Below are 14,349 nucleotides of genomic sequence, written 5' to 3'. Positions count from 1 at the left end.
CGCAGTCCCGCGGGTGCCAGCACGTACGTACAGGACGGCGCTGGGAGCTGGCAGCGCTGCGGGGGAGCGGCGGGGGCCGGCGCTGCCCGCACACGAGGCGCGCTGCTCTCGCCTCCCCACCGCCGGCGTCCGTGGGGCCGGTGCCACCGCCCCGAGCGGCCGCGCCGCCGGCGCGCAGGGAGTTAATGGCGCCCGGTGCTGCGGGCCCCGCCCGTGGCGGGGCGGTGCCCGCCCGTAGCCGGCAGGCGGCTGGGCCCCCGCAGCGCCCGGGTGCAGGAGCGGCGCGCCTCGGTTCGCAGCGGGCGGTTCCCGCCGCCGCAGGTGAGAGCCGGGCCCCGGCGGCTGCCGCTCGGGGGGCGCGGGGCGGGGTGGGGGGTGGGGCCCCCTGCAGCCCGCGGGCCTCCCTCGGCCGCCGCGGGGGGACAGCGGCGGGGACAGCGGGGGGACGGCGGCGGGGAGGTGCGGCGCCGCTGCTGCGGGAAGGGCCGCTGCCGCAGGGGTCTCGTCGGAGCGGGGTGCGGGCGTGCCGTGCCGTCGCTGCCGCGGGCAGGTGGGTGGGAGCTGCCTGCAGGTACCTCCGGCGGCGGAGCAAGAGGAAGGGATGTGCATGGTGAACGAGCTGTCGTTGTCTGTACCACCTCAAGAGGGAAGCCGCGGTGTAAATACCGATTTTGCGCTGATGCCGAACTAGAGCGTTTCCTTAAAGATACTATTAATTGGGTTTTCCGTTAAAAAAAGGAGAGGGAGGGGGAAATGAGAAACAATAATTGTCGCGGATTCTGCCCGGTTTTAAACATCGGCCCGGGGATTTGCACACTTGTTACGGCGGGCTGTGCCTGCTCTCGAGCTGAGCCCTTCTGGGAGCACATTTTTCTTGGACATCAGTTTTAAGTTTGGCTGAGGAACAGTGCTGAAGCCCTTGACGTGGCCATAAAAACTTCCTTCTCTTTAGGCAGTGTGAAATTTTTTGTGGCTTTATATTAACTGGCTGCCTGTTAGCTACCACCCGATTGCCAGAAGGGTCTGCTGTGGGAAAATGCTTCCGCACGCTCCTGTTCCTGCCAAGGCAGCAGCTTGGGGGCTGTGGAGAGGGTATTCTGGACTTTCGACTCGACCAGGGAACTTTGTTCTCTGTTTTTTTGAAGTACATCATTACCTAGAGGAACACAGAACCAAGAACACTGTTAAAAATCACGTAGTTGCTTAAGACTCTGAACAGCAGCTGAATGAGTATCCTCAGTTTATTTGCAGCGATTTGTCATCTAGGTACATCAAAATCACTTTGTTGTTTGTTCTTCTTATCTTCTAATGCCTTGTTAATAGGACTCAGAGCACTGTAGTTTTCTTGCAACAAGTTACACATTTTTCTCATAATATACATGGTATAATAGCGTAGTAGTAACTTACTCTAGTCATACCACCATAAAGATGCGTAATTGATTCTAAAAGCAACTTTCATACTTTGACTCCTTGAGCACAGATTCTAGTATACATTTAGACATGTTATGTGTGAAGTTTAGGTGTATTCAATAAAAGTTAGTATTTTAAATGAAGAAAACTAATTGTCCTTATACATTTTAGTACACTTCCATTATTCAGTGGCTTTTAATAGGTGGACTTCAGGTTTATTTTGTTTCATTCTTCAGTTCTTTCAAAATTCACGTATTACGTAGTTCTGTGGCAAGATTGATTTTTTTTTTTTTTTAAATTTATTTATTTATTTCCTTGTAGTGTAATCCTGGGGCTTTTAAGCATTCTAGTCCTGTCTCTATTACAATCTCTGTGCTGTCAGGACCTTTGCAAGGGAGGGTAAAGAAAAACTTTGTGATTCAGTACTTCCTGTAAAGACATTCCCAGGAATTAGCAACTTTGGCATGTAGCCTTAGTCACTTCTGAAAATAATAACAAATGAGTCAGTCTGTGATTAGAATTCTGTCATCCTATCAGCACCAAAGCCTCAGGGATACATTTGCCTATTTAAATGTAAAGGAGAATGCAGAAAGGTTTTTGGTATAGGTTATGGTAATGGATTAGGAAAAAAGATACTCAAGATGGATGATAAACTAGAGTGCTGCTGCTTTTTGGAGTCATATTTTGCTTTGGTCTTCCTCATCCTTAGGCTGGGACAGATAGAAAGTCTCTTCAGGTCAGTAAGCGGAGTTTAATGAAGAGGATATTATGAGTATGATGCTTCCTGGAGTCAGGTTTCGGGCATCATGACAGTCAGAGATGAGCTTTGGAAACCTTCTGGAGCCAGTGGTGAAAGGGCTAAAGCTATTTCAGCAGTCACTGACACTATGGGAGGTATATAGAAGAAAGAGGATTAGTTAGTCAGCTATGAGAATTAACTCCCTCTGGCCTGTGAGCCAATTGTTGTTTATACCACACAACAGAAGTAGTGGGAGATAAGAGTTATGTTAGCCAGGGATTAGTTTAGGCTTAAGTGGTTTGAAAGTGGTGATGCTCAGCCATAAAAAATCTGAGATGCTAATTTGCTATAGTTATAAAAGCTGTAGTGTGGCTGGATTACTTTAGGAGTTTAATATTCATGATAGTATCATTTGTATAGAAGCTTTCTCCCACCGTTAATTATGCTAGCTTTACAGATGGGAGTATTCTGATGCACTTACATCTGATTTTTTTAACATAATTCTAGGTATAAGCACACATGGCTCCAGGTGTCTCAAATGAGAAGAAAACTGATGATGAACAGTCTTCAAAGTAAGATTCAGAAATTAATTGCCTTGTCCAAGTTTATGTTTACCTTCCTTCCCAAACTCATTACACGCTCATTTAGTTTAAGATAAAGTTTAGGGTACAAATACTAATTATAACATCAGTTATCTAGTAGATGCTGTTTTGACAAATGGAGTCTTTATCTGCTTTAACTACACCTACACAGAGGGCTCTGCTGGCTAGCTGTTTTTCATTTTTTTCCAAGCATATGTGATGTCTTTATTTTTTAACCCAGTGAGCTGTTGAATTGTTGACTTTGGTTGCTGCATATGGCCAGACCTACCTGCTTCAAGAGTTTAAACAAATATTTCAATTTGTTTCTCTAATCCTTACTTTAAGCTTATTTTAGTAAAACCATACATGCATATTTAGTTCTCAGATACTCATGTTTTATTTAAACCCCCAGAAGTTGTAGGTGCTTTACAACAGTATGAGGGGGATAAATTGTCTGCTCCTTAGAGTTACAGGACAAAGATTTTTATCAGGCAAACTTTGCCTCTACTGTAAATCCATGGCATTGATCCTATGTACACATAGTAATACACGTACTGTTATTGCCCATTTTACCCCAAGGTCCAAGTCTGCAATTAGATCTGGATGGGCAGATAACCAGTATAAGTTAGTAAGAGCCCTTAGCTGCAGTGAGGCGGTGGGCTGAAGAGTGTTGCTGGTGGGGTATGAGATGAAGAAGGTAAAATACAGATGCTGCTGAGCAAGGAAGTTATTTAGGCCAGGCATGAGGACAGCGGTGTTGGAGCATACCACGTGAATTTCCCTGTACTTTTAATAGAGGCTTCGCCCTTTCCCATTTTGTTTCCTGGAGAGAAGCTTTGATTGCTGGTATTCTCATAAAGAAGGAAATATGTTTTGCTTGCCTGAGAAAAAATTGTAAAGTGATACCAAATCATGGGCTATTTGTATGTAAAAGCCATTCCAGTAAACATCAGCACAGCCAACTATGTGATCTGCATTAAAGAATGACCCATGAAATAAGGGTCAAGAGTCCCACAAAACTGAACAGGAATAATTCAGAGGAGACAGCCTGGGAATTCTGTTCACATGAACTGGCAAACTCCTGGGCTGTCTGCACTACTTCTTCATTTCTCACAGAGTCAAAGGTGTTGTTTGGAGGAAAGAGCAAAGGCAACTAAAGCCTTTGCTTCCACCTTAGGTGTGATTAGTATGAAGAGAGGCAAATGGGGCGTGTGGGAGATGGAAAGAAAGTACTATTGAAGGGGCAAATAAACCACCTGCCTTGTTGGGCTGCTTTTTCGCTTGCTGAAGGTGGTAGTCTGTGGTGGGCAGGGACAAATAGGATGGATTGGGATGATACCTCTTTCTTCGGTTGTGCAGCTGCTGCTGGATAGTTAGTGACATTGGAGAGAGAATTTCAAGAACAAAAAATGATTGTACTGGAATATTGAGGTGGTAACAATTTTCTTTTGCTTTCTGAGGAACAGTTCAGTGACCTTAGTGTGGGCATCCAGGCCACTTTAGGCTTCTTAAGGTAACCAATACATCCTGCACAGGACTGACAGATAAGACATAGGATCTACAGAAAAGCATTGCCTTTCTGGACAGGCATTAGGAGACAGATAAGATAACCTAAAACATCTAAAATAGCACTAAACACCTCTGTTTAGGCTTCAGTTGTTCCTGTGAAGTCGTAATTTTTTGCATAAACTCCAGGCAAGCTCTTTTGTTTCTCCTCTGACAAAGCAGTTTGAATTTGCTGAGGCATGCTGTGGCTGCAGTGAGCCTTCATTAAGCTATTAAGTCATCTTCTTGTGTCTGGAAGGTATTTATTGCTTGATTTAGTCTCTCAAAAACTACTTTGAAGTATTGGCCGGTATTTTGCTTAAGCTTGCGATTACTGGCTAGTTTTTACTACCTGTTTCAATTTAACTTAAAACATCAAGGACACAAGGCAGACATTTTATGAATCATTCAGCTTGCTTGCTTAGTCCACTATCAGATTTTCCATGAAGGTGATCCCATGTGCTACGTATCCTTGCCTTGTTGTTTCCTGGTTCTTCAGAAAAGCCTTTTTTTGCCCTTTTTTTTTTTTTTTTTAAACTATATCACTTTCTTGCAGGAAACAAGAGGAAGTGAACTATTACCTTTTCTTCTTTTCCTTTTTCTTGCATTTTTTTTTCTTTTTCTCTTTGCTTCAAATTCCCATTTGCCTCTTTCCTATCCTATTTCAGATCATCTGTACTTGTTACTAGTCCCATACTGTAGAGTTTTTTCCTTCTGACTGGGTGACACAGAGTTACAGTGATCCAAATAGCCAGAATTCCCCTTTGTGCCTGTCTTTAAAGCCCAAATCTTCCTACTCCTCTTAGGTGGCCAGGGGGGTCAGTCAAACTAGAGGTCAGGTTTGCTTTTCAGCTTAGTTACAGATTGTCTGTGTAGTAATGTGGCCTACTGAATATTCCCTGGTCCTACTCCTATTGTTCTGCTCACCATAAAGGCCCAGCCTGGTTCACAGCTTTAATACTCTTTAAGGTAAAGGTTGTGCTGTTGCAAATGCATCCTACCATCTGGGCTTTTCTTCAGCTATTTCATCCTGTGCCATGAATGGAAGTTAAATATCATATGTGATTTTATTATAAGACATAAGATGGTCAAGAAATTTAGAATTTCCTTAACATAATGCATGAAGAACCGAAATAAGGTAGTGCAGTCATGCTTAGGTGTGGCATTTTCCAGCTTCTCCTGCTTGACTTTGCAAAATTAGCATGTTCAATGTAAGGGTTTGTATGTACTCTGTGTTTCACAATGCTGCTGTCCTGGTAGAGAGAATTTTATTCATCTCTGCAACCCTCATCTGGAGAAAATGAAAGAAGACTTCCTGTACCATTTTGCTCTTGGGACTGGTACCCATGATTTTCCGACATTGTTTGGAGATGTAAAGGTAAGATGATTCATTTCATTCAGCAAGACTAAGCTTTTCTGCAGAAGGTGGAAGTGTAGCTGTCTTCAAAATAAGACTAAATGTATCAGCATGCCACCAACTGAGGAATAAATGGAAAGGTGGTAAGATTTTGTGGGTTCTTGTCACTTTCAATATCAAGCAAATGGGGATAATTGTTTCTGACTGTTTCTTTCCATCCAGTAAAAAAGAAAACACTGAACTTTCTGTTCAGGTAGAACTCCTTTTTGGGTGGCCTTTAAGTCAGTATCTGTCTTTTACTAGTTGAAACAAGATGAAGGTGTTTGAGTGCTATATAGAAGGGTTGGTGTGGTTTTTTTTCCCCCATGATTTTTCTTCATGGCCTTTTAGAATGATTACGAGAAGAACTACATCTGGGAATAGCTTTGTGTTAACTGAAGGTGTTTGCATCCTCATGTTGATCTTTGCATGTTCTTTGATATGCTGCATCGTGCAATTGATTTTGTTTTGTTGAATACTGTCCACCCCAGTTTGTATGTGTTGGAGGAAGTCCTTCACGGATGAAAGCTTTTATCGCCTACATAGCTGAAGAGCTGGGGCTTGGGAGCCCTGATTGTGACTATCCTAACATCTGTGCAGGAACTGACCGTTACGCAATGTATAAAGTGGGACCCGTTTTGTCAGTCAGTGTAAGTGCCTCACTGAATCAGGTATGCGACACAGTTCAATTTTGCTGTTCAAAGTAGAAAATATGAATGCACATTTCTTTTAAACACTTAATAAACAGAGTCAGGTTATTAAGTTTGTGTCAGCCACGCTCAAAATAGTGCAGTCAGCTAAATAAGAATTCCTTTTTAGCCCTTTCTTGTAAGAGGTCAAATCTCCGAGGCCTTCATTCCTTTGTTACCTCCTTTTTCTTTAGCGTACCACTGAGATATTGCAGGAATTGCCTTATAATTTAACAGACTTACTGTTGAGTCCTCCCTGTTATGTTTCCTGAATAATGGGGGGAAAAAAGGTCATGTGATGCATGTGGGGTATTGGAAGATATTGCTCTATTGCATCCAGAGCTAAGTAAGTATCTGCAGTGGCATTATCAGATATGCTAACATAGCTTAAGAGTAGCATTCCATGGGACTTGTGTTGCTAACTCATGTGTGCATTTTATAACTTCATACCTTTAATTTGTAGATATGATTACATATTTCAGTTGCAGTTACATAACTGTAGTATCATTCTGTACCCTTTCTTTTGGGTTGTAGTTATTGCATTGTCATGCAAGTTAAGGTGGATTTATGTTTGCTGAACTTCGTGGTGATAAACCACAAAGTCTGTGTTTTGAAAAAAAAATAGCTTAACTACTTACTAGCACTTCAGGTTGGTAAAAAAAAAAAATCAGAGTGGGGTTTTTCTTGTTTTTAAGAAAAGTTCTATGATGAAGTGCATTTGTCAACTATTAGGAAAGGACACCACTTAAACTTTTAGGAATATAAATATTTTGTAATTCATGATTTTTAGAAATATTGTACTTCATCCATAGGGTACCAAAGCCAGTGGGAGTCTTTCTGTTTATCTGCAGTAGCCTTTCAGTAGGCCCATAGGTTAGGTAGGGTTTTTGTGGGAATGAGTTGGAAGGAGATACTGTCCAGCTCCTTCTTCCATATATGTTTTGCATTGTCTATGTGAATGTCGAATATGAATTTCTGCTTTCATTTCAGCACGGTATGGGCATTCCTTCTATTTCAATCATGTTGCACGAGCTGATCAAACTGTTGTATCATGCCAAGTGTTCCAACATAACCATTATTCGCATTGGCACATCTGGTGGAATAGGTATTTCCCCTCTTGATTTCTTTTTATCTTCAAACCAAAACATCTTTGTAGGAGAGTAAAGCATCTCTCTTCAAGTAAGTGATTGATGGTGAGAACAGTTTTGCACAGGAGATGAATAATTTTACTTCCATAATTTTAAAATAAAAGGCAGTATCTGTCCTTGGATAGAGAAAACACACTTAAGAGATCTGACAATGTGAGGACAAGGACATTCCTGTCCTGTACGAGGTATGAAAGAATATATAGTGAAAAAGGAAAAATTTCATTCTTTCAGATATTATTTATAATAATAAACTGAAGCAGCTAGTCATGCACAAAAAAATCCCCTTGGTGAATTCAGGGGCAAAAGTGCCACCTTTAAAAGAAGCAGAGTTCAGTCAAGATGTGTATTTTATGTGTATGGAAACAGAGCATTAACTACATTGTGAAGCTATATCTGTTTATTTTTACTGCAGGTCTGGAGCCAGGCTCAGTGGTTATAACTAGGCAGTCTGTAGATGCCACCTTCAAACCTCAGTTTGAACAGGTTGTTCTGGGAAAGACTGTAATTCGCAGTACAAACCTAGATGAACAGCTAGCTAAGGAACTGATGCAGTGCAGTAAAGAAATCAATCAGTTCAATACAGTCATTGGAAACACGATGTGCACTTTGGATTTCTATGAAGGTAAGGCTGGTGACTAACGTAAGTGTATTGGTAAGCAGAGATAGGTAAGTAAGTAATAAATAATATTTTAACATTAATGTTCCAGTTCACTGAACAGAATGCATTTCCTACTTTGAGTAGTCTTGTCAACTGTAATTAATCTATTTTTCATATATGTTAAATCAAGCATTGTGTTTAGTAGTTTACTGTATTAAACTTTTAATTTTGTGGAAGTTTTGTCTTCCCCCAGCTCTAGTAGATCCTCTGAACTACATCTAGTACATCTACTGTACACTTTTCATGCACTCACCAGTTAGGTACATTTGTCACAAAATTTCTGTGATTTTTTGAGGCATCCTAGAGGATTAAAGGAGTGTGAATTATCTGTGGCTGTTTCGGGGTTGGTTTTTTTTTCACTGGTTAAGTATCTAAAGTAAATCTTTTCTAAAAGAAGTGTTGAGACTTGTTTCCAGTGCTCATTTTGAGCCAAGTGGTGGTGATCAGATGACTGAAGACAATATTCTGCTGAGTTGTGTAAATGCGGCTACATAGGAGGGGCAAAGCTCCAATGCTTACTTTGGGTAAACACATAGACATTCAGGTGATTTTTCATCTCCCATGTCTATTCACAAACATCTTTCAAATCTTGCAAGAACAGGATGTAAATGGCACCTGATGGCACCCGTCTTTCTCTAGGTGTTCCTGAATAGGTGACAAAGGGTGCAATGCAGAGGGGAACACATGGTCTTTCATAATAGTGCTCAAACTTGGTCAGAAACTGTCAGTTTGTGTATCTCCTCAGACACCAATCACAGGTGCAAGCTACACTAAAAAACATCAGGAATGTTTTCAGCTTATACAGCAAAACCAGAACAGGCTCAAGGACATTAATTTAGGAGTATATCTGCTGAGAAGAAAAAGATAGAGTAAAACACTGTGTAATTTAACTTTACTGTACCTAACCTGCTGCCGTTTTATCTGTAGGTGTTATTCTTGAATAATTGGAATAAACTAATTTTTTCAAAAAAATACAATAGTATTAAGCTAACTGGCTAAGAGACTCTTCACCTCTTACCTTAGAGAGTCTGTAAGTAACAAAACATTCATCCTTTTAAGGTAGCATCAGGATAGCATTTTCAAACCTGGCAGTTTTTCTAGACAGCGATTAAACAGAAAAAATGCAGCATTTCCATACAGCTTAAAGTTTGCTGCTGATTTTGATACATGCCACGCATGTGGAAATCTACTATTTACATTTTCCCATTCATGAATTTGAGAATTTAAGCTGGAGAAGATCAATTACTGGATTCATATTACAAAAAATACAAATAATATGTAGAAGCTCTAGCAATAGACACTTTGTCCTATTTGTGTTGTTCATGACAATAAAGAGTAGTAGTAAAAAGCTGGATACTTATAGGGGAAACTGCAATAACTGGGTGTTTTAGAAACTGAATTTGTTCTGTGGCTTCATCACTCTGAAAATTTCTACAAAATGACTTTGTAGGACAGGGCAGGTTGGATGGTGCAATCTGCTTGTATAATGAAGAAGAGAAGCTGCAGTATTTAAAGGAAGCTTATGATTCTGGTGTCAGAAACATAGAGATGGAGTCTTCCGTATTTGCTGCAATGTGTAATCTCAGCGGTGTCAAAGGTAAACTAACTTAAAGTCACTTTATTCAAGCTATAGGAAGTTTTCTGCATTGCAGGGGGCCTGTGGTAAAAACTGACTGAGGTGCTAACATGCGTTCTGCCTATTAAGAAAACAGTTTTGGTTATAGTTTTGTTGCTATGAATGTTTGATTTGTGTCATATATATTCACAGTTTATGCAAACTTCCTCACATCGTTCTTACACAGTTTAGTTCTGTCATTTGCTGTTCCAGCCCATGCAAGCACATAAATAATTAAAATACCTAATTAACCTATAGCATTAATTTGCTTTCTTCAGTTAGTTTTAGAAGTTTACAGGAAGCAACTGGTTAATTTAAGCAATCAGATGATACTCATATATATAAAACTATAATAACTTTCTGTACTTTCATATTAAATTGAAAATATTATGTGTCGACTTAGGGCTTTAGTTCTTGAACAGTTATAGATTTTTAGTGGCCTCATGAATAAATAATTCCTAATCATATAGACGTTTTTAATATTTTTACATAAGCTAACTAATTTTCAGTAAAGATCAGAAAGAAAAAAAAAAGTTTACAAATAATATGATATGGTGTCTTTCTACTTACCTTGTTAACTATAGTCTCTCACTTCCCTTGGCAAGGAATTTACCAATTTAAAACACTGATGTTTCTCAAACTTCCTTAAATTTGAGGACGAAATGAAGGAAAATAAACAAGTCATCCAACAGTTACATCAAACATCCTCAGTTCTTACTGACTTGAGGATGATTGATTAAATACCCAACCCATGCTGTCACTGAGCCATTAGGGTGCCTGGTCCTTTTGCTGCCTCTACTTTGTAGGTCTGTGATGTGTGTTACTGCTTGTGCTCTGCAGATTGTCACTAGCAGCAACCTCAGATACAGAAGAGTGGTGGTTGAGCTCAGATTGAGTGAAAGCCTCCTTTACATTACCTTTGGGGCTTTGATTACCAAAAGGTGGTAGATAAGCCTGAGATGATCTGTGAGATCCTCATGTACTTGCAGTGCTCCCCATCCATGGAAGTTGAAGCGGCTCATCTGCTAGTTCCTGAAGGATGCTATGCACAGCACAGGGATTTGAGTTGGGGATAAGGTAGATAGCAGAGGGCTCTAGCTACATCTGCTAGAACAGCGTCTCTCATCACTTCCTAACAATCAAGTCCTGGGTGCTTGTGAAATACATTTCCTAACCAGAAAAACATAAGAATCATGATACAACAATAAGTATCTGCAGCTGCCTGAGAGCTTTTGCTTTATTAATGTAGTGATCAGTTGCCTGAAACTATTTTTAACTTTTTTGTGTATCATCCACAGCACGCTAGTCCCCTAACATCTTACAGTATTGTGCACCATTTTTGGGGTTTGTTTTCTCTCATATTTCTAATATTCTAGCTGTTCATTCAAATGTTTATACTTTTGGACTGTAGAAGTGCCAGAATGTCATTCCTAACTAATGCTGTCTTTTAATTTCTAGCTGCTGTAGTGTGTGTCACTCTTCTGAATCGGCTTGAAGGGGATCAGATTAGTAGCTCACATGATGTACTTCTGGAGTATCAGCAGAGACCGCAGAAATTAGTGGGATATTTCATTAAGAAAAGTCTTGGGAAAGTGTGAAATATTCATCTTTGTTTTATAGAAGCAGAAGTCCTTTGCGCAGCTGAAGTCCTGGTCACGACTTGTGTGTATTAAAGGTCTTTTGCCTCAGAATACCTTATGGCATTCCATGTGTCTATGGAAATTAATCATTTATGTCACTGCTTTGGGAACTGACTGTGCTGAATGGACTTCAGTTAAGTATTGCTTAGTCACGTGTTGCTGGATATGACTCACTTTTCTGTGACTTGGAAAGTGGATGTGTTGTGAAGGAAAAGCCTGTTATAATATATGAAAAAGCTTTATTTATCCTTGCTGTAAAACTAGGAAGAAAATCAAACTTTTATTGCCAAGTACTTGCAAGCCACCAATTTAATTTTAACTTAAGAATGCTAATCCCTTTCTTGTTGTTATAAAAATTATATAAATTATAAATGTATTTGTTGCTTCACTTGTAAAGAAAACTTAAAGTGAATGCAGTTTATTTTTTTTGCAGACTTTGACAAATAAACAATACTATTTTCATATATTAAAATTTCATGACATTACAAAATGTGGGACTGAATTTTCTAAGCATTAAGGACTTGACACTGAGCTGTTGAATGTCTATACTTCATAGATATTGATCCAAAAAGGTCATTCATATCCCATTTTAACTATATGATTGAATCAATACCCAGGAAACATTTATGCATTAAGTAATTTTGCACTGAAGAGCATTAGTCCTTCGCTGAGACAAGGCTCCTGCTTACTGAAGAGGAAGCACACACATTCAGGAGATGCACAGCATGTTCACAGGACTGCATTATGGTAGTTCATTTTTTTTCCTTTTACTTTGTTTCTTTTTAAATTCTTTTTCGCCTCCATGTCTTCAGGACATAACACTCACTGTTGCAATGGTTCCCGGTTCTTCTGAAGACCTGGAGAATGCCTATTGACTGTACATGCCATCAAAACAATTTCTGCAATTTTTCCAGTACCGTTGGCCTAGTAATGAATCATACTCATTGCAGCTTTGCTGCTGTGGTTAGCATGTAAGTATGTGATCAGCTAAAGAAAAATGAATATTTTTTTTTTCCCTCCTGCAGTGGAGGAGTCGTCCTAGGAGGAGTTACAGGTCAAGAGAGTCTGAATAAAATCTCAGAACAGCTGTCACTGGTCCAGCTAAGGATTGTAGTCTGCAACACTGTTAACGAGCGTAGCGAGCTAGGTCTAAGAGGAAGTGATGTAGTAGTAGACACAATCACCAAGATGTGGCAGAAACTGGAAGCAAAGTAATGAAAACATCAATAAAGAAAGGGATGACTCCTGTGAACAGGAAACTGCCAATGAGGATTAGTAGTAAATTTGAAGAATTTTCAGCTGGAGAACAGGTAAAAATGTTAGATTTTTAAAAATTTACTTATTTAGTCTTCCTTTATTTTAAAAAACATTTTCTCATTTATGCTCAGGATATACAATGAATGTAAGTTTTCAGAGAAAGCACTTTTTTTTTTTTTTTTTTTTTTCTCTTAAGCTTAAGGAAAGGAGTTGGATGGGAACGGCTCTACATGTGTTTGAACCCTTCCTCCCTTATTTAAAAAAGCAAAAGTCAGTGCTTAATTGTTCCTATTGCTTGCCTGGGCATTGCAGGAAGCCTGTGAGGTCCCTTGAGAAACATGCAACAAAGCACATCCTTGCTTTGCAGCCTCCTGTTCCCAGTAGCAAGGAGATAAAAAGATCACTTAAGAAGCAAAGTGCTGCACTCTGAGCTCAAGAAAAGCTTATACCAAACTGACCAGTATGGGTTTGGAGGAGGCAGTGTGCTGTTGTAAAAGAAATACTTACTATGAATTAACTAAAGAGAAGAAAAATACCAAGAAAACAGAGAAACGCCTAATGTGGCTCTTTGAAGCTTTAAGGAAGCATATTACTGCAGTTGCCCTGGAGGTATGAATCTGGAATGATGTGATTTGTCTTTTTAAAGGAAGGACAGCAATAATTTGGAAACTGCTTAAAAAGAAAAAGTTCTTAAATCATTTAAGTGTGAGCTGTCAATTGAAACTACAAAGATTTTGTGTTTACAGTCATATAAAGTAGGCATATCTCTTTTGATAACTAATACAAAAATCTACGTGCTACATGCTGAAATATAATTAGCATTATGGCCTAGCTAACTTGAAGCTAAAGGTCAAGCGTTCATGGAGTGATGCAACTATGCTATTAAATCAATACACAAGACCCTAGCAGAAACCCCTGGACAAATGTAGCCATTCACTTTTTGCCAATATGTTCTTTCTCCTTCCCACTGTTCCTTAGGACACTGTATTTTCTTTCTGCTAAAATATTTTGCTTTCTAACGGATGGAGTAAAGGGATGTATGACAAGGTAAAATTTGCATTCAAAGGGGACCAAGTATCCTGTTGTTTCTACTGGTCACCATCCTGTAATGCTGTATTCCTAATGCAAGAGGGTGCTCTATAGACATTTTATGTGCAGCAAATACTTGGCTTCAGAGGAAACTTGCCCGAATGTTACCCTGATAAGAACTATTGTATTTTCCCTTGTGACTGCAACTGGGCAGAGAGATAAAGAAATGAGTCAGCTGTGTGCATCCGGGAGTGAAGTTACCTTCCTGTAGGTTTTACAAAGACATCCATAAATAATTATAAAATATTTAACAGGCTTTTATATGTGAATCAATTATTTAATGTTAGCCATTCACATTTGTTCTGTGGAACATGAATCAGGACTTGGACTGGTGATATTTTTAAAAGCATCTATGATATTACATATATGTTTGATATTACATAGTGCAGCGTCTCCTGGTAGATATACAAATCCTGCAAACCCTATACAGTTCAATTTCAAGTCAAAGGCCTGCTTTAGTTCTCTGTGCCACCCTGTACCTAGCAATAGACTATGGAATCAGTTTATTCCAGAGATCAGAAAAGGTAAAAGCAAAAGGAAAGGTAGAAGATATGAATAGTGTGGAAGTGTGAAGGGGGAAAA

At 39.7% G+C, this 14,349-nt stretch overlaps 1 protein-coding gene across 2 annotated transcripts; it reads left to right on the top strand.

The window, feature by feature from the left end:
• Positions 1–201: 201 nt before the first annotated feature.
• Positions 202–11,901, top strand: UPP1 (uridine phosphorylase 1). 2 transcript variants are annotated; one of them, XM_037380660.1, is made up of 8 exons: positions 202–321; positions 2,657–2,721; positions 5,536–5,653; positions 6,163–6,321; positions 7,351–7,465; positions 7,921–8,130; positions 9,617–9,763; positions 11,240–11,901. In XM_037380660.1, the coding sequence occupies exons 2-8, from the start codon at positions 2,669–2,671 to the stop codon at positions 11,377–11,379; spliced, it is 942 nt and encodes a 313-aa protein (XP_037236557.1). In that variant the 5' UTR covers positions 202–321; positions 2,657–2,668; the 3' UTR covers positions 11,380–11,901. The 2 variants fall into 2 exon arrangements, with proteins under 2 accessions (XP_037236557.1, XP_037236556.1); XM_037380659.1 differs by having other exon boundaries at positions 6,163–6,342.
• The last annotated feature ends 2,448 nt before the right edge of the window (positions 11,902–14,349 follow it).

Source organism: Falco rusticolus, chromosome 3 (assembly GCF_015220075.1).
Source record: "Falco rusticolus isolate bFalRus1 chromosome 3, bFalRus1.pri, whole genome shotgun sequence".
NCBI classification, from domain to species: Eukaryota; Metazoa; Chordata; class Aves; order Falconiformes; family Falconidae; genus Falco; species Falco rusticolus.
The sequence above is the reverse complement of the archived record's forward strand: the minus strand, read 5'-3'. Positions and strand labels throughout refer to the sequence as shown.